The 24,456-nt window shown below is 38.9% G+C and overlaps 1 protein-coding gene across 2 annotated transcripts in view; it reads left to right on the forward strand.

Annotated features, from left to right (window-relative positions):
* The window catches only part of LOC122550752 (anoctamin-7-like), a 79,836-nt gene extending 59,623 nt beyond the window's left edge, over nucleotides 1-20,213 (forward strand). Inside the window, exons 13-21 of one of the 2 annotated variants that reach the window (XR_006311937.1) lie at nucleotides 3,770-3,879; nucleotides 3,970-4,121; nucleotides 9,869-10,046; nucleotides 11,634-11,763; nucleotides 13,289-13,422; nucleotides 16,108-16,188; nucleotides 17,614-17,699; nucleotides 17,783-17,830; nucleotides 17,925-20,213. Coding sequence is in view for 1 of the 2 variants with exons in the window: in XM_043691958.1 (XP_043547893.1) it covers nucleotides 3,770-3,879; nucleotides 3,970-4,121; nucleotides 9,869-10,046; nucleotides 11,634-11,763; nucleotides 13,289-13,422; nucleotides 16,108-16,188; nucleotides 17,614-17,682 (854 nt within the window). In the remaining variant the exon portion in view is untranslated. The remainder of the gene's footprint in view (nucleotides 1-3,769; nucleotides 3,880-3,969; nucleotides 4,122-9,868; nucleotides 10,047-11,633; nucleotides 11,764-13,288; nucleotides 13,423-16,107; nucleotides 16,189-17,613; nucleotides 17,700-17,782; nucleotides 17,831-17,924) is intronic. The other variant, XM_043691958.1, reaches the window with a different exon arrangement.
* The last annotated feature ends 4,243 nt before the right edge of the window (nucleotides 20,214-24,456 follow it).

Genomic DNA, 24,456 nt, shown 5'->3' on the forward strand with positions numbered 1-24,456 from the left:
CCAGAACTAGAGGGCATAGGTTTAGGGTGAGAGGGGAAAGATATAAAAGAGACCTAAGGGGCAACCTTTTCACGCAGAGGGTGGTACGTGTATGGAATGAGCTGCCAGAGAATGTGGTGGAGGCTGGTACAATTGCAACATTCAAGAGGCATTTGGATGGGTATATGAATAGGAAGGGTTTGGTGGGATATGGGCCGGGTGCTGGCAGGTGGGACTAGACTGGGTTGGGATATCTGGTCAGCGTGGACAGGTTGGACCGAAGGGTCTGTTTCCATGTTGTACATCTCTGACTCTGAGCATTGAAGTCTCCAACCCAGAAAATGTTCAGTGCCCTTTGCTGCTTCCCCAAATGATGTTCAACGTGGAGTACTGATTTGACATCCAGGGAGGGGGTGAGTGGAATGGTTTGTGGTTAGCACCATAAGGTTTCCTTGCTTGTGTTTGAGCTAATGGCGTGAGATTTCATAGGTTCTGGTTGTCAATGTTGTGGAATTCTGTATGCCATTGTGCGACAGGACATGCCCAGGAATGATTATGATGGTATTATCATATTCCAAGACTGTTGCTTGATTAGCCTGTGAGACAGTTTTGGGGGACAACCCCCAGAATATTGATGAGCAGGACTTTGCAGAGTTGATGGGGCTGAATTTTTCTTTTTGCTGGTGGACCTCCATGAGATCCAGATTTGTGAGCCTATTTTTTTGTTTTATTTTCCTTTTTGCAAAAATGTATAGAAGAGTGAATGTCCCCTAAAGTTATTTGACTGGGTAGACCGGGAAGGAATGGAAATGGGAGAGACAGTTATTGCCATGGAGATTTAAGAAACCCATGACTCCAATTCCTTGGAAGGGAAGTGCAGAGGATGGGAGATAGCCTGAAGGAACAAATACAGCCAGGATTAAGTTTGTATTCCAGGATAACTTTTTTTATTTTTTTTGCAAATAGATCTAGCTAGATCTGCTACTGTCAGTGACAGACTGAACAATTTACCATTTTTGGTGTATGTTACTTGGACTTGATTAGGGTAGAAATAGGAACGTAGGACCTGAGAGTAGGGGCAGGCTGACCAGCCATTTAATAAGATCCTGGTTTGTCTGGTTGTCATTTCAGCACCACTTTCCTGTCCTCCCCAAGCTTCTTGACTCTCTTGTTAAGCAAAAACCTAGCCCAGCTTTGAATAAATCCAATGTCTCAACCTTCACTGTTTCTGACAGATTTCCAACCAGGTCGTACCTTTGGCCTGTCTTCACCTGCCCCCACTACCCCCTTTATCTGCAGCTCCCCTTACACCCACACCTAGTCCTGAAGAAAGTTTACACCCAAAATGTCACCACCTGATGCAGCCTGGCTTGCTGTGTTCTTCCAGACTCCAGCTTGTCTACCTTCCACAGACTAATAAGCTTTGAAATGAAAATATACTCCTTATCTCAGTCTTAAAATTGAGACCTCTGTTTAAAGAGTCCCCTAATTCCACAAGAGGAAATATTCTCCCCACTTCCACTCCATCGAGTCCTCTGGAAGTTGCTCGTGTGTTTTAATTAGATCACCACTTTGGCCCTATATTTACTGGCGTTTAGAAGAATGGGTGCCACCATTATTTGTTAGATGAGCCCTTCTGATGAGGAATGACGCAAATGAACCCTTTTTCCTGAACTGCTTCTAACATAGTTGTATCCTTTAATGTGCCAGTGCAACCAAATGATTCTGCCACTGCTACTGAGTTGGGAAATCTACCTCCATTTAAATAGTATACTGCTTTTCCATTCTTCCTGCTAGAGTGGACATGCTCACATTTTTCTCATGTTAAACTTGCATTTTTTTTTTGCCTAATTATTTAACCTATTTATAATCCCTTACAGACACTCTACCTCCTGTTGCCAACTTGCTTTCTGACTTGTTATCTGTAAATTCAGCAATCATATATTTGGCCCTTTTGGTCCAAATAATGTATAAAAATTGTATTTTAAAAATTTTACAGCACTGAGTCTTGTGACTAGTGTCGTGCCAATCTGAAAATAACTCATTAACACTACTTTCTGCTTCTTGTTAGCTCACCAGTCCCAGAAGGGGTTTGACCAATAAAGGCAAGCCTACCAGTGCATTTGGAGTTGAGGTCATGTGGCTGTACAGGACACTGGTTTGGCCACTTTTCGAATACTATGTGCAATTCTGGTCTTCCTGCTATGGGAAGGATGTTGTGAATCTTGAAAGGATTCAAAAAAGATTTACTAGGATGTTGCTAGGGTTTGAGGGCTTGAGCTTTAGGGAGAGGCTGAATAGTCTGGGGCTATTTTCCCTGGAGCACCGGAGCCTGAGGGGTAATCTTATAGAGGTTCATGAAATCATGAGGGTCATGGATAGGGTAAATAGACAAGGTATTTTCCCAGGGGTGGGGGAGTCCAGAACTAAAGGGAATAGGTCTAAGGTGAGAGGGGAAAGATTTAAAAGGGATCTAAGGGGCAAACTTTTCATGCAGAGGAAGTGGTGGAGACTGGTACCTTTACAACATTTTTAAAAAGCATCCAGATGGGTATATGAATAGGAAGGATTCAGAGGGATATGGGCCAAATGCTGGCAAATGGGCCTAGACTAATTTAGGATATCTGATTGGCATGGGTGAGTTGGACCGAAGGGTTTGTTTCTGTGCTGTATGTCTGACTGTATGACTCTACATCAATGTTAATATATTTTCCTATACGAAGATCTTATTTTGTGCAGTAACCTTCAGTGCAACATCTTTTTATCACTTTTGGAAATCCAAATAAAGCATATCTACAGATTTCTCTTCTCTTTACCCACCTTGCTGGTTATAACTTCAAACAATTCTCAATTTTTTAAATTTAAAATTAACTTTTCTTTTCCTAAAGCCATGGTTATTCTGTCTGAACCAGTTAAGCTTTAAGTATCTTGCTATAGCCTCACTTTTAATAATGGATTCTACCAATTTCCCTGTGACAAATGCTAGGAAAACTGGCCTATAGTTTCCTGCCTTCTGTCTCCCTCCTTTCTTGAATAAATTGCAACACGTGCTTCTTTCCAATCCATTTGGACCCTTCCAGACATAAAACTTGCAGATGATTCATTGTAATGTCTCTATCTATACAGCCACTTCTTTTTAATACCTAAGGATGCAGATTTGGGTATTGAGGCTTTGTCAGACTTTAGATCTAATATTGTCCCCAATACATTTTTTTGTCATCATTGGGGTTGCTTCAAGTTCCTTTCACTTCTTTTTTTTGGTTAAGTAACTTTTAGGAAGTGGACGATGGCCATCCGGGCAAATTGACCAGAGTAATGGGAGCTGGAGCTTTAGAGGTGAAGATGTGATTGAAAAGATCAGTAGCTACAGAAATGTGCTGAATGAGGATCTGAGGTTTCACAGTTGGGATTTAGTAAGTTGGGATTTAGCAAACAGATGTAAAATGGCAAGGTCAAGGGGCTGAAGGTCTTGGTTCATGAGTTTATATAGAGGAGCATAGGAGCGCAGTGAACGCAGAGTTGTATACCGTACTATAATGTATGATGGTTTTTGTATGTTTAAACAGATATGCAAAGTATTACAATATTTACCCTTTTACTGGGTCTATTGTTTAGTGGGAATATAAATTCTATTGACCAAGAACTTTAGGCCAGAGCTGTTAATTCATCAAAGAGAGAAAGAGCTATTGAGTACTTACACTGTGTGTTTGTCTGTTTCCTAATATAAAGTGTTATTGATACTAATTTGCACCAAGCAACATCAGTTCTAACAAGTGTCTTTTCCCTTTAGAAAACCATAGGACTCAGACCAACTACAATGATGCTTTGATATTAAAGTTGTTTGCCTTCCACTTTGCCAATAGTTACGCCTCTCTGTTTTACATTGCATTTCTGAGAAAGGTAGGTAATGAAGGGTAGAATATTTTTATCAAAGTATTTGCAATTATTTGTCAAAAAAAATTACCTATTGATATTTAAATTTATTTCTAGAGCAATCAGAAATTCTTTCAATTACTTGGACTGACTGATTTTGAAGATAATTGTGGAGTGCTGAACAATTGTATGTCAGAGCTTGGTGTACAAGTTGTTATACTCATGATCTTCAAACTATTTCCAAAACTGTTCACGGATATTTTCATACCGTAAGTCTTTGCAATTTTGAACACTTGCAATGTTATTTATCTGGAAATTATAATGTGGCATTTATGACATTGCAGATGCTCCATATGAACATGCACTACTTCAGCAAGTCCCAGATAGCATGAAGACTTGGGCCTGAGTGATGTGTATCATTCATGTTAGGCCATGACCATCTCCAATCAGAGAAACTAAACATTCTGTGTTTGTTTGGGATTGAGTGCCACTGTCATTGCTGAATCCATCCATTGTCAACAGTCTGAAGGTTATAATTTTGAAGTGGATCAGCCATGTAAATATTATGGCCGCAGGGACTGGTAGGAGGCTGGAAGTTCTGTAGCAAGTAACTCTTCACATGTCTCTACAATTTAAAAGATGGAAATGTGTTGCTGGAAAAGCGCAGCAGGTCAGGCAGCATCTAGGGAACAGGAGAATCGACGTTTCGGGCATTAGCCCTTCTTCAGGAATCTACAATTTAAAACCCAAGTCTAGTGAACTCTTTCTCTCCCCCAAAAAGCCAAAAGATCTAATCTCTGAAACCATTGATTTGTTATCAAAGGAGCTATAGTGAGTTTCTGCAATGCATTGTGTAGTTGATAAATATACTACTGCTGTGCATTTGTGTTTTAGTGAAGTGAATGTTTGATGAATGGAGTTCCAATCAAGCAGGGTTCTTTGTCCTCACTGATATTAAGCTACTTGAGTGGTGTTTGCACTGCACTTCAAGCAAGTGCAGAGTATTCCATTTCTCAGATCTGGTTTGTGCCTTGCAGAGGGTGGTGGACAAGCTGTGAGAAGTCAGGAGATTCATGTGGCTATTCCAGATTGGTTTCTGGTCACTGTTAGTTGTATTTGGTAGTGGAAAACTCCAAAATGATGATGCCATTGAATATTAAGGGCGGATGGTATGGTTTGTTCTTGGGGGAGATGGTCATTACCTCGTATTTGTGTGTCACAAATGTTTCTTGCCATTCAATGACCCAAGTTAAGATATTGTTTGTGTCTTTCTGCATGTGGAACTGGACTGGACTGCTCCAGTTTTGAAGAGTTGAACATGAAGGTATCCACTTTTATGGTCATCTTGATGTTGGAGGGAAGGTCATTGAAGCTGTTGAAAATGGTTGAACCTAGGACACTACCCTGAGGATATGTTAGATTTCTTTTTATGGTGCAGTGGTAGTGTCCCAACCTCTGAGCCAAGACACCTGGGTTCAAGTCCGACCTGTTCAAAGAAGTACAAAAACTTTACAGCCCAGGAACAGGCTCTTCAGCCCTCCAAACCTGAGCCAATTCAAAGCTGGCAATGCGTTCCAAATGCCCACCACCCTCTGTATCTGTATGCCGTATGTATCGCCCTTAAACTTTCCACCTCTCACCTTGAAAGAGTGACTTCTTGTAATTGAATCCTTCACCCTGGGAAAACGCTTGTCTCTTATCCACCCTGTCTGTACCCCTCATGATTTTGTACACCTCAGTCAGGTTCCCCCCTCAATCTCCTTTTATCTAATGAAAATAAACCTAACCTACTCAACCTCTCTTCATAGCTAGCACCTTCCATACCAGGAAACATCCTCCAAACTTTCTCTGTATCCTCTCCAAAGTGTCCCCATCCTTTTGATAATGTGGCAACCAGAACTGTACACCGCATTCTAAATGCAGCCAAACCAATGTCTTGTACAATTTTAACATGACTTGCCAGCTCTTATACTCAATACCATGGCCAATGAAAGCAAGCATACTATATGCCTTCTTGACCACTCCATCCATCTGTGCAGCAACCTTCAGGGTACAATGGACCTGCACTCTCCGGTGTCTCTGCCCATCAACTTTTCCCAAGGCTCTTCCGTTCACTGTATAATTTGCTCTAGAATTAGACTTGCCTAAATGTATCACCTCGCATTTGTCTGGATTGAAAACCATCTGCAATTTTTCCGCCCAACTCTCCAGTCTATCTATAACATCCTATATTCTCTGACAGTCCCTTTATGCTTTCTGCTACTCCACCAATCTTAGTGTCATCTGCAAACTTGCTGATCATACCAACTGTGCCCTCTTCCAGATCATTTATGTATATTACAAACACCAGTGGCCCCAACACTGACCCCTGTGGAACACCACTGGTTACCTTTCTCCAATTCAAGAAACTCCCTTCAACTACTACTCTGTCTCCTGTTGCTCAACCAGTTCTTTATCCACATAGCTAGAACATCCTGCACACCATGTGACTTCACTTTCTCCATTAGTCTACCATGGGGAACCTTATCAAACGCCTTTCTAAAGTCCATGTATATGACATCAACAGCCCTTCCTTCTATAACTTGGTCACTTCCTCAAAGAACTCTATTGATTGGTAAGGCACAATCTCCCCCGTACAAAACCGTGTTGCTGTCACTAATAAGCCCATCCTTTTCTAAATCTAAATAGATCCTATCCCTCCAGCAACTTTCCCACCACTGATGTCAGGCTCACTGGTCTGTAGTTACCTGGAATATCCCCGCTACCCTTGTACAGGGGGTCAACATGAGCAATCCTCCAGTCCTCTGGCACCTCACCTGTATTTAAGGATGCCACAAAGATATCTGTCAGGGCCCCAGCTATTTCCTCTCTCGCCTCCCTTAGCAACCTGGAATAGATCCCATCCAGTCCTGGGGATTTGTCCATCCTAATATCCTTTAGCCTACCCAACACATCTTCCCTACTTAGGTCAACGTGATCCAGACTAACCGAACTTTTATCTCCAATCTCAATATTCATAATGTTCCTCTCCTCAGTGAACACTAATGCAAAGTAATCATTCAGAATCTCACCCATTCTCTCAGGTTCGACACACAGCCTTCCTTCGTTATCCTTTAGTAGATCAATCCTTTCTCTAGTTACCTGCTTGCTTCTTATATAAGCATAAAATGCTTTAGGATTCTCCTTAATTCTGCTCGCTAAAGCTATTTCATGACCCCTTTTGGCCCGCTTGATTCCTCTTTTAAGACTTGTCCTACTCTTCCGATATTCCTCCAGGGCCCATTCAATTCTTAGCTGCCTAGGCCTTATGTACGCTTCCCTTTATCGTCTCAGCTAGTCGTACAATTTCTCCTGTCATCCACAGTTCACAAATTTTGCCCTTCCTATCCTTTGCCTTCAACGGGACATGCCTATCCTCCACTATCTTTAACCTATCTCTGAAAGCCTCCCTCATCTCAAATGTCGACTTCCCTTCAATTAGCTGTGTCCAATCCACATTTCCGAGCACCTGCTTAATTTTGATATAATTGGCCTTGGCCCAGTTTAGTACACTTCCCATAGGACCACTCTCTTCTTTTGAGTGTTCTAAAACTTACAGAATTGTGATCATCTGTTCCCAAAGAAATCCCCCACCCCAACTTCTACCACCTGTTCTGGCACATTCCCCTGTACCAGGTTCAAGAGGTGTGTGAATGCATCCCTGAACAGGTTGATTTAGAAAATATTAACTGAGGTACTCCCTGCAGAAATCTCCCTGGAGGTGAGATGATTGATCTCGAACAACTACAACCATCTTCCTTTTGTGCTGGGCATGACTTCAATCAAGGGAGTGTGCTATCTTCTCACATAATTGTGTTTTTGGTTTTACTGGAATTGCTTGATGCCCCATTTAGTCAAGTGCTGCCTTGAGGTCAAAGGCTGTCCCTTTCCCCTCACCTCTGCAATTTCCTATCCAACAGCATTCTGTGCCCAAACTCATGAAATTCCATGATTCAAGAAGCCTTTATCAATTGACTGTGGCAAGAAGCATAGGCTGATGGGTACATTTTCTAACGAATGTTCTTTCTAAGGAAGTTGTGCAGAGTCCTGAATTAAATCTGTTTGATCGTATGCACAATGAAAACAATGACTCATACTTGACCATGCCCTCACTCTTTTAGAATTTGCAGATAATACAAAATATGATGTTCAGGTTGACTGAGAAAGAAAGCCATCCTAGTCATAGAGATGTACAGCATGGAAACAGACCCTTTGGTCCAACTCCTCTATGCTGACTAGATATTCTAAATAAGTCTAGTCCTATTTGCCAGTATTTGGTCCATATCCCTCTAAACCCATCTTATTCATGCACCCATCCAGATGCCATTTAAATGTTGTAACTGTACCAGCCGCCGCCTCCCCTTCTGGCAGCTCATTCCATACATGCACACCCTGTGCGTGAAAATGTTACATCTTAAGTCCATTTTAATTTATTTTTCCATCTCACCTTAAACTTATGTCCTGTAGTTTTAGATTCTACTACCATGGGGGAAAAGACCTTGGCTATTCACCCTATCCATGCCACTCGTGATCTTTCAAACTGCTGTAAGATCATCCCTCCGGATCTGGCGCTCCAGGGAAAATAGCCTCAGCCTGTTCAACCTCTTCCTATAGCTCAAACCCTCTGATCCTGGCAACATCCTTATAAATCTGAACCCTTTCAAGTTTCACAACATCCTTCCTATAGCAGCGAAACCAGAATTGCGCGCAATATTCCAACAGTGGCCTAACCAATGTCCTGTACAGCCACAATATGACCTCCCAATTCCAATCCTCAATGCTCTGACCAGTAAAGGAAAGCATACCAAATGCCAACTTCACGATCCTGTCTATCTGTGACTCTACTTTCAAGGAACTATGAATCTGCATTCCAAGGTCTTTGTTCAGCAATACTCCCCAGGACTTTACCATTGTGTATAATTTCTGCCCTGATTGGCCTTTCCAAAATGCAGCACCTCACACTTATCTAAATTAAACTCTATCTGCCACTACTTGGCCTATTGGCAACAAAGACTCCTAACCCTCAAAAGATGTTTCTTCATCTCTCTTAAATGTGGGCACACTTATTTCTAAACTCTGTTTTCATCAGTTGATAATGGGACTAATGTATTAACCTGGAGATTGGAAAAAGGGCAAATGGAATTCAACGCACAGAAGTGAAGTGCTGTATTTGGAGAGGAAAAATAAAGCTGAGAAATACACAATGGCCTACACTACGCCGGGGAGGAATTGGTTGATTAGAAAGTGATGCAAGATAGTATTTACTAAGTATTTCCAGCATTTTCTGCTTTTATTTCAAATTTCCTGAACATGCATTATTTAGCTTTTGAAAACTTGGATCAAGATAGCTATTGTAAAATAGTGCACAGGAAACAAATTTAAAGCAGTGAGAAATCTATTCACTCCCATCCAGGAAAGCAGCAAACCATGTTGACGAAAAGGAACATGTCCAACAACTCTGTGGAGTTTGCACATTCTCCCAGTGTCTGCGTGGGTTTCCTCCCACGATCCAAAGATGTGCGGGCCAGGTGAATTGGCCATGCTAAATTGCCCATGATGTTAGGTGTATTAGTCAGAGGGAAATGGGTCTTGGTGAGTTAATCTTCGGAGGGTCGAAGGGCCTGTTTCCACACTGTAGAGAATCTAATCTAAAAAATCTAACAACATTTCATATGAATGTGTTTTTTTTTAAAAATATATATATTTAAATTAGTTTTACTCAAATTGCATACCCTCCAACCCACTAACCTTTTATATTTAAAAGAAGTATTTTGCTTTTGTGAATGACTAAAGGATTTTTTTTTTAATTCAAGTCTCTTACAGGTTGTAGTGCGAAATGCTGAGTGCCTGAATGAATAGTAAATACTGTCATAGTTTTTGATCTAATGGATCACAATCCGAAGTTGTGCACACAAAAACATAGCAGTAATGTACAAAAATTTTATTTGAACCTTCTTTCATTTTTGATGTCTTTCAGATGGTTGCAAAAAATTAAAAACAGAATCTACCGAAAATTAAAAGTGTCATTATCTGCACAAAATACTTCACAATTCACAATGGATGATTGTATTATTAAAGAATCTATGAAACCAGACCTTGGAGATTTCACACTTGAGGAATACACCGAGAAAATCATACAGTATGGTTACCAAATGGTAGTGTTGAACATTTTGTTATTACAGAGACTAGAAAAAAAATGAACACTTTGAAATCTGTTTGAATAATTACGTACTGACAGACTTGGGTTATGAATTGAGAAATCCATGTATCTACTCTATACTCCTTCTATTCACACACTTCACCACCTCTGGGATCTCGTTTCAATTCATTTTATAAAATTATTTGGAATTTAAATTCTTGGCTATATTATTTGGAATATCTTTTCCAGCTTCTAATTGTGTGGCATTGACTCATCCCAAGAAAATACTAATATTGTATCTCTTCACAATTTTTGTTCAACTAAATTGTAACTGCAAGCAAACAAAATATCAATTCTATAACTAGTATTCTGGGATAAGACCAGGTTTAAAGGATATGGAAGACAACTTTGGTAAATCATCACCTTATTGGAAAATTTTTCACTTATTTAATACTTAAAATACCAGCAGTTAAAATGTCAGATGAAGAAACATGTTAAATGATTTGTGGGATGCCACTGTGTCGGAGTAAATTCTGTGAAGTTCAGTTTGCAGAGGGCATCTGTTACTTTTTTTAAAAAAAATGTTCATAGAGACGTTACAGTCAATATGGTGTAGGTATACTGTATTTTTAATGGAGGAGCTCAGGGTTTTAACCCAGCAACAGTGAATGAATGGTGATTATTTTGAGTCCTGATTTTTGTGCAGCTTGGGAGAGAAAGATCTTGCAGTTGGTGGTGTGCCTATGTATCTGCTGCCCTTGCCTATTTAGGTGGTAACAATCACAGGATAGTACTATGCTGTAGCCCTGGTAAGTTGCTGCAGTGCGATTTGAAGATGGTGCATTGATTGAATCACTCTTAAGTAGTAAATGACATGTGGTCAAGCAGGTAACCTTGGACGGTATTGAGCTTCAAGTTCTATGTGAGCTGCATTCATCCAGTCAAGTGTATCATTCTAGCACACTCTTAAATTGTGCCTTTTGTAAATGCTGGAAAATATTGGAGTATCATACAAATCTAGGATTGAGAGTATAATGATAACAATGGCAGCATTGTTGACTTTTGTCAGGAAACAAAACTCATCTGGTTCACTAATACCCTCCAGGTAAGGAAACTGCCATCCTTACCTGGTCTGGCCTACATGTGACTTCGGATTCTCAATTGACTATTAAATGCCCTCTGGGTAATGAGGGATGGGCAATAAATATTGGCGTAATCAGCGAGACCTACATCCCACGAATAAGTTTTTAAAAAGCTTTTCTCTTTAGAATTCCCAGCCTCTTATCTGCTAATGTAGCAATGGTACTTATGGCTGGTTATTGAACTGATTTAGGTTTCAGGTCATTGATCCCCATGATGTTGATGGGGATTCAAAGATGGTAAAACTCTTGAATGTCAACAGAGAAAGTCTTTTCTTGGTATGGATGCTGCAGATACTTATTTGGATACAATTACTACTTTTCAGTTTTGAACCGTGACTGCGAGCATTAGAAAAAGACACTTTTACAATTCAGTAAATTATGTATATGAACATGTTGCTTTTAACATAGACATTTAATGACAATGTTAATGATTCACTAGTTTCAAATTATTTTTTTTCCAGCTTTTTTCCATTTCCTTTCCTCTGGCACCACTCCTTTTTTTCATAACCATTCTGTGTGACATACGTGTTGATGCCAAGCGACTGTTATGGATGTATAAACGCCCCATTGCTTTCATGGCTCAAGACATTGGTAAGATATTATATGGATGACTTGTATCAAGATTTGTTTAAACTAAAAACAATACATTGACTCAACTCCTCAACACAAATGCGCATGAAGTTGTGAACGGCCATTTAAGCATTGTTCCCTAATTCTCATCCTCTGACCATGAAGAAAAGAAAATAGTATATCAATTTGCTATCCTAATCTTGAAATTAGAAGGAAGTGACGACTGCAGATGCAAGAGATCAGAGTCCAGTGTGGTACTGGAAAAGTGCACCAGATCAGAGTTGAGAGTGGGATGCTGATCATTATACCTGAAACATCGATTCTCCTGTTCCCCAGATGCTGCCTGATGTGCTGTGCTTTTCCAGCACCCCACTCTTGACTTTAATCTCGAAATGATTTTGATTTATCAAGCTAAAGATCTTTTATGTCAATGAGATTCTGAATTTTATTCAAAAAAAAATCTGGGATGAGTAAGAGTTTTTGGATAATAGTGGTGAGGAGTCACCTTTCTCGAATTGAAGATTATTGACTGCTGATATTATTTTGTGTTGATTGGTAAAGGGTCTCCATTTGTAAAAATAGTAACTTAATTTATCAGTAATTTTGATTCAGTTGCACTTCCACTTCAGTCAGATTCTGTTCTCCATCCTGCTTCAGAAGCCAGGCTAACTCTGTTAGCATAGCATTCCTCCAGTAGTGCACTCTCGGGTGTTTTTATTTTCTAATAGACTTCAAACCTATATGCCATTTTCTGAAAGGAATATATAAAATTAAAAGTGAAGAGCTGAGGATATTAGCAATCTGAACTAAAAACAAGAAACTCAGTCAGTATCTGTGGAGAAACCAAGGATATGGTCCTTTTTATTGGACTCTTTCTCACTCCACAGATGATGCCACTCTTGCTGAGTTTTTCTGCTTTCTGATTCAGTAGTAAAACAGATTAACTGCACATAAATTTATTTGCAAATGGGTCCTTGTTGCTGAATTGACTGAAGTAACTTGTGACGTTCTGAAGAGGTGAAGTCATTGGCAGTTGGGCTATTTTAAAATCTGTCACATTGAGCTGTTAACTCACTATTTGATTTAAACTGGTCCATTAAGAAGGGAGTCATAACAAAATTCAATTAGGCTTCATGTTTGGTAATGTTGTGAATCTCACATTCTGCATGCAATTTTGCTTGAATTTATGAACACATGGCCAACTGACCTTATTTAGCAAATGCTTAAGCATTGCTCACAATCTCTGAAATAATTCAAAGGAGTTTTGAAGAAATCTAATTGTGCTCCATATGTAAATTGAGATGGAAGAGAAGAATAATTGTGTAGTATCAACATTTTTAACAAGAGGTGCACAAGTGGTGGCTTGTTATACTTTTAAAAACACTTTAATTGCTCAGATGAACTCATTTAGTACAAAATAAATTGCCAATCTAGTATGACTCTGTAATATATATTTTTTTATATATGTCCTCCATTGTTAGACACTTTCTTGTTTATAAATTGTATGCATTTTAGGTAATGGAAAATGTCTGTCCCATATTTTCAGGTCAATGGTTGACAATATTAGATCTGATAAATGGAGTAGCGGTGGTGACCAATGCCTGTGTGATTGCTTTCAACACAGATTTTGCGAGGGAACGGCCCTTTCATGAACAACTGGTCATCCTCATTGTAATTGAGGTACAACATTATGATCAAATCTCACTTTGAGTATTGCTGAAAAATTCTATCTTTAAATATTTATTTGGTGGATTTGTGTAACTTTAAGTTTCTTGATATTGCTATTTATTGAAAGAAGAAAGGATGAGTTTGTGGGTTTTGATCTTCATTAGATCTCCCAGCTGGCATTGAGAATAACTAAAAATCAAGGATGGACCTTTCTCTCAGTTACTGTACTTGTTGACTTCGACGTAAAGTGTGAGCTGGGAGAGTGGGGAATGCTCTAGTTCACAGGGTTTTGCATAAACAATAGGTCTCCTACACAATTTTGCTTCGCATTTCAGGTTTTTTCATGAGCCATTTAAGACTGAGGATCTGTTTCCTACTTTGTTTCTTTTTAGTCCTCCTGCAGCACACCACTCTAGTTTTGGTTCTTGCCTAATCCAGACTAGAATAATGTGGGATCTCTGTAGGCTCTGACCATGTAAGACCATAAGACATCTGAGCAGAAATAAGCCATTCAGCCCATCAACCATGTTCTACTGTTCAATGAAATCATGGCTGGTCTGATGATTCTCAACTCCACACTCCAGCCTTTGCCCCATAACCCTTCATTCCCTTACTGATTTAAAAATCTGTCCCTGCCTTGAATATGCAGAGTCTTTACACCATCTCTGTGATAAAGAATTTCACAGATTCACTATCGTCCTGAGAATAGAAATTTCTCTTTATCTGTTTTAAATGTGTGATGTTTAATCTGATATTATTTCTTTTGGTCCTAGACTCTTCACACACAGACACACTGACACGCACACACCATATCCATCTAAGTTCCCTAAGTATCTTTTGTATGTTTCAATAAGGTCATTTCTCATTTGTTCTAAACTTCCCTGAGTACTGACTCAACCTACTCAATCTCTCCTCATAATGCAGTCCTCCATAATTGGTTTTAACCTGTTGAACCTGCTCTGAACTGCCTCCAATGCTGGTAAAGCTTCCCTCATAAGGGGCCCAAAACTGTTCCACATATTCTGTGGTCTGGGTAGTTTCTTATATAGCTTTAGCAAAACATCCCAACTTCACTCCATTCTCCTTGGAAATAAAGTAGTTTGGCGATTAGTGAGGACTGCAGATGCTGGAAAGTCAAAGTGCATTGAGTTGAGCTGGAAAGAGCACAGCAGGTCAAGCAGGGTCAACATTCCATCTGTCTTCCCTATTATCCACTGAACTTGGACGTTGTTTGTGTTTAATGGATGAGGACTCCCATATCCTTCTTTTCTGTGGCTTTCTGCAGTCTACCTCCATTTTCAATAATATTCTCTCCTCTGTTCTTAACCTCAAATTTCCCCACATTATACTGATCCACCAAGTTTTTGCCAACTAGCTTTAACCTGTCTATATCCCTCTGCAGACTCGTCCTCAGCACTTGCCTTCCCACCTATTTGTCATTCACAAATTTGACAATCGTACATTCAATTTCTTCATTCAGGTCATTATATTTGTAAATAGTTGTGGTTCCAGCATTGATACCTGTGGCACACCTTCAGTTACAGATACACCAGTTTGACAATGCACCAAATATGAATCATTGTGTTAAACCTGGTTTTAAAGCTCACCAAATAAAAAGGAAAGTGTGTAACACAAGTTATTTTCTAAGACTCTCTTTTTTCAACATTTGGAGAAAGTGGGTACTTCTAATGTCAAGACATTTAATGCCTGTGTGGTTAGAGTTCTCAGAACACACACGCTCCAAGGATGCTCAGTTTGGAGCCAAATGTACAAAATGTTAGTGTTTGGCTTAAAATGATTTTGTTGCTATAGGTGTTGGGCACGTTTCCAACTTAATTTTTGTAATCGGGAATATATCCAGTGCTGGGGGAGGGATGATGTAGTGTTGAAACTTTTTATCATTCAATTAAAAATACACACAACCTATTTAAATCTTCTTTCTAAGAAATCACTTCAAGTTTGCCTGAACTTCTCAGAATAATGAATGTAGGCTACATGAAATCTATAACTGAAATGAACTACCTACCTTTTAGTGTTGGCCATTTGTTGCACTGGAATCAAATGTGTGGTCTCACTGATTTGGCTCATGCTCTGGAATTCTTCAAGGATGGTGCCAGGGTTGGAGGATTTGAATGATAGGGAGAGGCTGAACAGGCTGGGGCTGTTTTCCCTGGAGTGTCGGAGGCCGAAGGGTGCCCATATAGAGGTTTACAAAATCATAAGGTGCATGGATAGGGTAAATGGGCAAAGTCTTTTCCTGGGGTCGGGGAGCCCAAAACTAGAGGGTTTAGGGTGAGAGGGGAAAGATATAAAAGAGACGTAAGGGGCAGCTTCTTCACGCAGAGGGTGGTACGTGTATGGAATGAGCTGCCAGAGGAAGTGGTGGAGACTGGTACAATTGCAACATTTAAGAGGCATTTGGATGGATATATGAATAGGAAGGGTTTGGAGGGATATGGGCTGGGTGCTGGCAGGTGGGACTAGATTGGGTTGGGATATCTGGTCGGCATGGACAGGTTGGACCAAAGGGTCTGTTTCCATGCTGTACATCTCTATGACTCTATTCTACCCTTAAACTCAGCTCTCTAACAATGTATTTTGCAATCTCACTTGTATCATCTTCTTTGTAAAATTTCTGTAATAAAGGTGCCACATAAACATATACAATATAACCAGAAGAAAAATATTTCTTTTTAGCATATAGTGTTTGTGGCAAAGTTTCTGCTGTCAACTATCATACCAGATGTTCCTCAACACATACTCCTGGCAATGAGGAAGGTAAGCCTTTTATGACTAATATGCTTTTTTTAAAGTGTTTATTTTTGGTTTTTAGTTGTGTACTACACAAGATATTTTGGAGTTACAAGCACAAATTGGTAGTATTGATGTGATAAAAGTGTACCAATAAGAACTGCCATTTCTCTGCAATCCATAGACCATGATATTTCTAATTAAGTACATAGAAATGATAATAGTCTGGATCTTCTGGTCCCCAGATAGTTGGACAGAAATCAGGTGTTACTTGAAAGGTGCATCAGGACCTCTCAAAGAGTACACAGGAAGTTCAAACTTCCAATGAGCAAACCCTGGTTGCTTGAGTCCTCTGACAAAATCTCCATTAGAGACTTCAATGGGTTTTGACTACCTTAGTTGTTACCCAAGGAAAGGTTAGATGGCTTAAAATGTACTCTAATTCCTGGCTAGCTACAAAATTGAACATCAAGCCATCACCACCCCTTCTCAAAAAGAAAACTCCTATTTTTCCTGCCCACCTGATCCACCCTACCTCTCACTAAAAGCAAAAAAAAACCTAAAATGCTGAAAATCTAAAAATGCAATGCGCGAGAAGCTCCACAGTTTTGACAGCAATTGTGGAGAGAGGAAAAGTTGACCTTGCAATATGATTCTTCAAAACCCTGAAGAAGAATCATAGCAAACTCCAAAATGTTTACTCTGCTTATCTCTGCACAGATGCTGCCAGTCCTTTTGAGTTCCTTCAGCATTTTCTGTTTGTACCAACCTACCTCCTTACCCAGGCATCTGCTACCAGTAACCCCTTGAACAACCACCTATATGTATCCTCTTACCCAGTTATTTTATATACTTATCCCAATAGCTATCAAGAGGCTTTGAGATGTTTTAAAATTTTACACGTATGGCATCATGAAACCTATTGCCATACGTGGCTTGTAACTTCTGCAAAGATTCATTCTTGATACATCTTCTGTGGTTTGTCGCACTGCAACTGTTAAGATTGATCCAGAATTGAAAATCAAGTGTAGAATGTGATCTGCTAAGTAGGCAACCTTGTCAGATCTGGGTCAGAAATAGTGATTCTGGTCCAAATATGAAGGTTTGGGCCATTTTATATATTGCTTTTGTCAATTCCCAATAATACAGTAACAATAGAGGTCATTCTGCTATAATGCACACTTTGTTAACGCAAATTCGCTGTAACGCAATTGACAAATTGGGGACCGTTTCTATTGCAAAAACGTTTTAAAGCGTGCATTAGTTATAGTGTCATTCCAATCCCATTAGTTTCAATGGTGCTATTGCACAATTTTCTTAACATGAGATTGCATGAGAATGGAACTACTGTGTTATAGCAGAACTAACTGGACAGTAATTACACACCTATATCCCATTTCCCAATTATATTTATTAGCTGGAGCCGTATTCTTTATATTTTTATTGTTTAAGGAGAAATACCAAGTGGCAACAAAAATGAGAGGTTATCCGAGCAGCCTTCACCAATTCCAACGATTCTAATCTCTCAAGACGTACTTGTAAGTTCTTTGTTCTTGCACTTTTTTGAATTTATTCACAACATTATTAATAATCTTTATATAAATTGGTTTAATTTGGTTAGACTTCGTACTGTGAAGCAATTTTGGGGAATTTAGTTGCCTTAAAGACAGTAAGTATATAAATAAGATTTCTATGATTTAGCATCCATTTTGTCTAATTTCTATGAATTGCTTTATTTCTAAAAAAAAAAAAATTGCTTCTAGGTCCTACAGAAACGATTGGATCTAAACTGCACTTTATTCCTGTAATTCCTAATGAATCACACTGTGGATACACCATTCAAGATCAACAAATTCCTTTTGTGAAGTTGAATAATTTGGCATGCTGATTTATTTTATTGCATTGTACTTAATGAGATTTTCTCTTTTTTTTGATATGAAGTAGATTAAGATTATTATTTAATTCATGGCTTTATTTTTAACAAAATGACAGTTAAACAACTTGTACATTCTAGTTCATCAATGGACCAAAACTTGCTGTTTTCAAAGATATTCTGAACTAAATAGAGCATTTGTATACCTAAGGGCAAAAGTGACATATATTAAAATGAACCTAATGATACTGTTGTGCTTTAGTATTGAGATGAATATTATTCCTCATTTTACTTAATATGCATCTGCTAAATATAATCTCTTAAAGACTGAACATTACTATGCTTTGAAAAAATGAATTGTGTGAAGAACAAATTGTTTGCAATCTGTTCACTAAAATCTTTAAAATGGCAATTTTTGTAAAATGCAATCCTGTCTTTACCATTTCAATAAGGGCAAAAAGAAATGCATTCCAGGTCACTGGCAAAGCTAAAATGAGTACCTTGCCCTGCTGTAGTATTTTAAAACAAAAAAAACACCACTGCTTTAAGCCAAATAACACTTGTGAAAATAGAATAATGCAGCATTATGTTAGGTCAGCTTTTACACAATGTCATTTATAAATGTTGATATTTTTATGAGCCATTTAAAGTTAGTCCGGTCCTCCTCACAGAAATCAGTGTGCATCTTATTCTGGTTGACTCCAGTTATAAGGGGTCAATGTAAACATTCAAATGTGTACAGTAATGTTCATGTTTTTTAAATTTACTTAGTGACATTTAAGGACAATGTTAAACAATTGAATGTAGGACTTCAACTGCCTTGGTTTATGAATGTTCTCAAACTCCAGTTGAATTGCTGCCTTCAATGCTCTTATTGATAATTTGTGATGATTCCTTGTTCAATTATGGTACTATCCAGTAGTGATTGAATATGAGCTGGTTAGTGGTGAACTGTTTGTTGCACGTTGCAAAGACCAGTTATTGGACTGAAGATTATTTTGAACCAAAAAGAAAGGCCTCCAGATTTTCATCACAGTAGATCAGAAGGAAAAGCTGTGTACATATTTTAAAGCAGTTAATGGGTTTTATGTTCAGAAATTTATTTGTGAAGTGACAACTGGAAAAATGCTGTGGAAAAAGGAGTGCATGTCAATTTATCTTGATTTTATTGGACTTTAGAGTTGGTTAAGGAGGAAGAACACAAAGCAACAGTTTCATCCATGTACATTTTTAAATTATGAACTCACTTCAAATGTTAATAGCTGTAAATTTGTCACTAGAGCTTATTGAATCACTATAAAAACAAAATGTCATCTTCAGTGAACAACAAGAGGATGCTATGAAACAAAAGATTGCTGTTGTCCTCTCCCACACTGAATTGTCCCATTATGGGAAGGAATTACACAGCCCTCTATATTACACTCAAACAATATTCCAATTTAGATTTTTAATCTCTTCAGAATTTAAATGCAAATTTGTCACAACCTTTTTTTTTTTACATTCTATGGTGTAGTTATAGCAAGCCACATTTTTGTTCTCATTTTTATTTTGTCATAAAACACATTGTGACACCAAGGGTTACTATAAACTAAGTTATTCAAGTATGGTATATACTTCAATAATTGCTAACATAGTGTATGACCAGTTACCCTGCTCTTTAACATCACTGTATTATTTTTGGTATCCCTCAATTCCTGGGTATTTTGTGGCACATAGTTTGATGTCATAGGATAAAGATCATGTCCCTTGTCACCATAAGACTTGTCAAGCAGACAACTTGGTGGAAAACTAACTCATTTTGGTTTGGTGTCACTGTTGCATTTAATTGAAGCCTTTTTTAAAGTGATCCAACTTGTTTCGATTATGTACACTCCTAGCATTTTCCAGATGTTGACTACTGAGGATGCAATGCTTCAATCTCTGTTTACAATGATATAAGAACCCCCCCATATTTCAATTCAAGTGATCACCTAAAATTTTAGCATTTCTGGTCAGTCAGCAAGAAATGGTAACTTCCATGTATTCTAGCTTAAATTATATTGGAGGTTTTAAAGCTATAGTCTAAGAATGTAAATGAATTATTTATGTAATATTTACTTAATTGATGTTTGTACAAAGCTTTGAAAATGACTGTAGCTGGAAGCTTATTTTAAGTATTAAAATAAATATCTTTCCTTTTTTCGTGTTTTAACTTTGTTTTTTCCTTTTGAAAACCCACCAGACATGAATGACTTCCCTCCAGAAGTGGCAGTTATTGCTTTCAGGTTTTAAACTGTAGACAGGCTGTTTTATTAAAGGTATTTATTTTGTATGAATTTGAATCTCTCAGCTTAGCTATGTGGTGAAATGAAGTACTGAATTTTCAATCTTTTTGACTTTTTTTCTTTTTATTAATACTTTTTTCTGCTTCCCGATGTTCCTCAGTGAGTAGTTGAAGCTTAGTTAAATTGTAACATACTGCAATCACATCTCTTCCTTATTCCAATGACCATCTGATCAAGAATGTATACATTTGCAACGTGTGATAAGTTTTTAATGCTACTCATGATGATCCAGGAGAGGCGCCTCGCTCACATTCCTGGGAGGAAAGAAATAATTTGACAAATGAGCAATAGTCGATTTTAGTGTAATAATCAAATCTTGGATCCTGACATTGCATTAACTAACTAAAAAAGAGATTGTATTTTATGTTTTTGCTTTTTAATCAATTGTGTGGCTATGACACACATCTCTGGAGCAAGTGGACCTTGAACTGGGCCTCCTTCCTCAATGGAAGGGACCGTACCACTGCCATAAGAATCATTTCTGTTCTGTTTTAGAACAGCCACCTGGACCTAAAACTCCGAAATTCCCTGACTAAAACTTCCTGTCTTATACTGAACTTCTCAAAAGCTACCTATATGCCTTTTTGGGGGTTTTTTTGTTGCTGCTCAAATTTTGTTCAATAAAATTCCTATGAAACTCTTAAGTAGTTTTATATAGGGCGGTTTAATTTAGTAAACTAAGGGTATTGATTTTGCTGCTCAATACTGTTGCTCATTTGGTTTAGATCAGCTAGTGTTTTTTTAATATTTAAATTACTTGCATCAGCAATTCTAGGGGTCCATCCCCCACGCCCAACTCCCCAGATTCCTGCAGAATACAGTCTTGATGAATATATTTGAGGAGTCTACTGCTTGTTACAACTCTGCTCCTACATTGGCCGAAACTAGATGGAGTCAACACTCCAAATGAGGTAGATATTGGGATCTAAAGTTTAACTTTTAAGAAGCCTTGGCTAGTGCCTAAGCCAAAAGGTATGAAATTCTTGCTCCTGGACAAGGGAACAGACTGCAGGGGGGCAATGAGTGAACTGACCACTATACGTGGTTAAGAGTACAAACTTTGGGGAGGGAAAAGAAAGCAATATTATGCAGTAATGAAAGGAGATAGCATGGGGGGGGAGAATACTGAGAGGGAAGGTTAGCACATGAGCAATGGCAGATTTTTAATGCTGAAAACATTTATTGTGGCCAAAAACAAGTTATGGGGAGGATGAGCCACCCATGGATACTCTCCTTGACTGCCTTTGTACACCTAAGTTTTTGATTGGTTAACCAATCACAACCGAAGTAGGCGAGAGGATTGGAAATATTTTAGGAATTAGCAGTTGACATCTTAAAAAGCTAATCAGGATGGAGACAATTGAATCTGAAAGTAACTTTGGGAAGAAATACAAAAACAAGTCTATAGATAAATAAAAACAGAGCGGCTAAAATGAGTGTGACCATTGGGGGATGCAAACAAGGAATTGGTCATGGAGAGCAGGGAAATGGTAGATGATATATACAAATATTTTGCATTGATCCTCATGATGTGGAGGGGAAGAGTAACAGAGCCAGAATTTTCAGCCTGATTAATCAAACATATATCTAGATTGGAAAAATGCTAGAGTTCAGTAAGGAAGAAATAGTGGCACATTTCTAAAAGGTTAATGCAATTAGACAGAGTCAACTTAGTTTTGTGAAACAGAAATCATGTTAGCAAATTTATTAAAAGGAGCATAGAATAAGCAGTGTTGATAATGGAGAACTGGTAGTGTATTTGGATTTCCAGGAGGCTTTCAAAAGCTTTCCAGGAGCAGCCGCATAATAATAAAAAAAAAATTAGTCAAGGTGGAAGCTTATGGCATAAGGGTAACTGCATTACAATGAACTGTAGATTGGTTAGCTTAGAGAAGACAAATTGATGGGTCTCTTTCAGATTGGAAAGTTGTAACTTGTGGTGTGTCATAAGGTTCTATCCTAGATTCCAGCGCGTTGGAGTTTTCTTCCAACCACACCTGGACTACTGTTTACAATTTTGGTCCTCGTTTTTATGAAAGGATATACTAGCATTGGAGACAGATCAAGAGATTCGTGATGGATTCCTGAGATGAAGGGCTTGGCTTAATTAGAACAGCTAAATAGGATGAGCCACCTATGGATATTCTCCTTGGTTAACAAAAGGCAGTCAATCAAAAACTTAGGTGTACGAACAATCACTACCTAGTGGTAGTTGAGAGGATTGGAAATATTTAGATACCAGTCATGCCCTTGGGTCTTGTTAGGGTTAGGCCTTTATTCATTAGTGTCTAAAGAAATAAGTGAGTGAAACATACAAGATTTTGAGCAGGTCTGACAGGTTAGATATGAAGATATTCCCACTCTTGGGGGAATATTGAACTAGGGGGTCTAGGGGATCCTGCTTGGATCGTGTTTGCTGGGCTATGCGCCACAACATCCACATTACTGTGAGTAAGAACACCGTAAAAGAACCTGAAAAAGTTACATACCTTTGTGTTTACTGTGGGAGAATGCTGAAGAAAGGAGGAAGCTCGCCCAGGGCCAGGGACCCAGCCCAGCGCAGCCCACTGGAGCAGTGGGTCTGCTTATTTACCAGACCCTGGTTGAAGAGTTGGCCAAACCTCGCAAGGTCTGGGGAAGCAGATCAAAGGAAGAAAAAAAATTGAGGAGAACCTGACTCCAGTATCTGCTATACTGCAGGACCTGGGGAAAAGAATTGATGAACTCGAGCACCAGGCAGCAGAGTCAGAGACTGATTACTCCAAGAGCTGGATTGAAGCCCTGGAAACACTGATCCGTGGTCTGTTGGATCAGGTGGATGATCTTAAAAACCAGGGCAAAAGAAAGAACCTGCATGTTGCTGGCTTCCGTTGAGGGTCGGAAGGGGAGTGATAGGTGGAATTCTTTTGAGAAGTGGTTCCCAGAATTCCTTAGTTTGGAAGCTGAAAAGGGAAGAATAAAGATTGAGAGAGCCCATTGGGTCATGGCACGAAAGCCAGGTATCGACCAGCACCCTCGCCCTGTCCTGGTAAAGTTCCATCATTATCAAGACAGAGCCATGGAAGCTTCCAAAATCCAGGGGAGGGATCTGAGGGTATTGGGGTGTGGGGGCTCCAGGGTCATGTTCTTTCAAGACTTCTCAGCTGTGGTGATCCGGAAAAGGAAGTCCTACGATGGCATCAAGAAGAGATTTAGCTTGGGATCTAGTATTCTCTAAGATATCCAGCAGTGCTTCGGATCATTCATAATGGATGTATACATTTATTTGACTCATCAGAGAAAGCACGGAACTTCAATCACTCTGACTTAAATCAGACGATTGAATAGGCAGAGAGGACAGAGCTGCTCAGGTTTGCTCTTCTTTTAAAGAGGGCTTGGAGTCTCCTTTCTTTTGATAAGTTACGTTAAATTGTACTTGGGATGGATAGAGTATTTGCTGAAAATGTGTTGCTGGAAAAGCGCAGCAGGTCAGGCAGCATCCAAGGAACAGGAGAATCGACATTTCGGGCATAAGCCCTTCAGGATAGAGTATTTACCTTTTAATCTCTGAGCTAAGTTATACCAAGGAATGGGTGACATTTATTTTTAGTACTATAAACAGGTAAGTTAATCTTGTTTTTTCCTACCAGGTTGCCTGTGTGTGGCACAACCCTATTCAATAGGATTTGAGAGGGTGGTTGGGATGTTTAGAATGTTGTAGATGCCCCCTCTGAATGGGGGTAAATTCCTCTAATCAGTGCCTTTTGGCAGTTTAGTTTTGGGTTTTTTGGTGTATATAGTTTCTGTACTTTTTTTATTTGTAGATTTGTTAGCTGTAATTCTTTTTAGTTTGTGTAGTTTTTCGGTTTTGTGGATCTTCTTACATCTTAAGCTCCATGATCTGTAGTTCAAGTTCTCCCTCTCTGAAATCTAAATGGTGCTATGGAAGGCTATGGCTAAGAATGTGTTCAAGTGGTGTACCTGGAAATATTAAGGGGAGTCACTCACCAGTCAAGAGGAGGAAGGTACTTTCCAGCCACATTACAAGAAACACACCTAGATGATGCAGAGCATTTGAAGTTGCAACAGAATGGGTTTATTTCTCATCTTTCAATACAA

This window comes from Chiloscyllium plagiosum, chromosome 6 (assembly GCF_004010195.1).
Source record: "Chiloscyllium plagiosum isolate BGI_BamShark_2017 chromosome 6, ASM401019v2, whole genome shotgun sequence".
NCBI lineage: Eukaryota > Metazoa > Chordata > Chondrichthyes > Orectolobiformes > Hemiscylliidae > Chiloscyllium > Chiloscyllium plagiosum.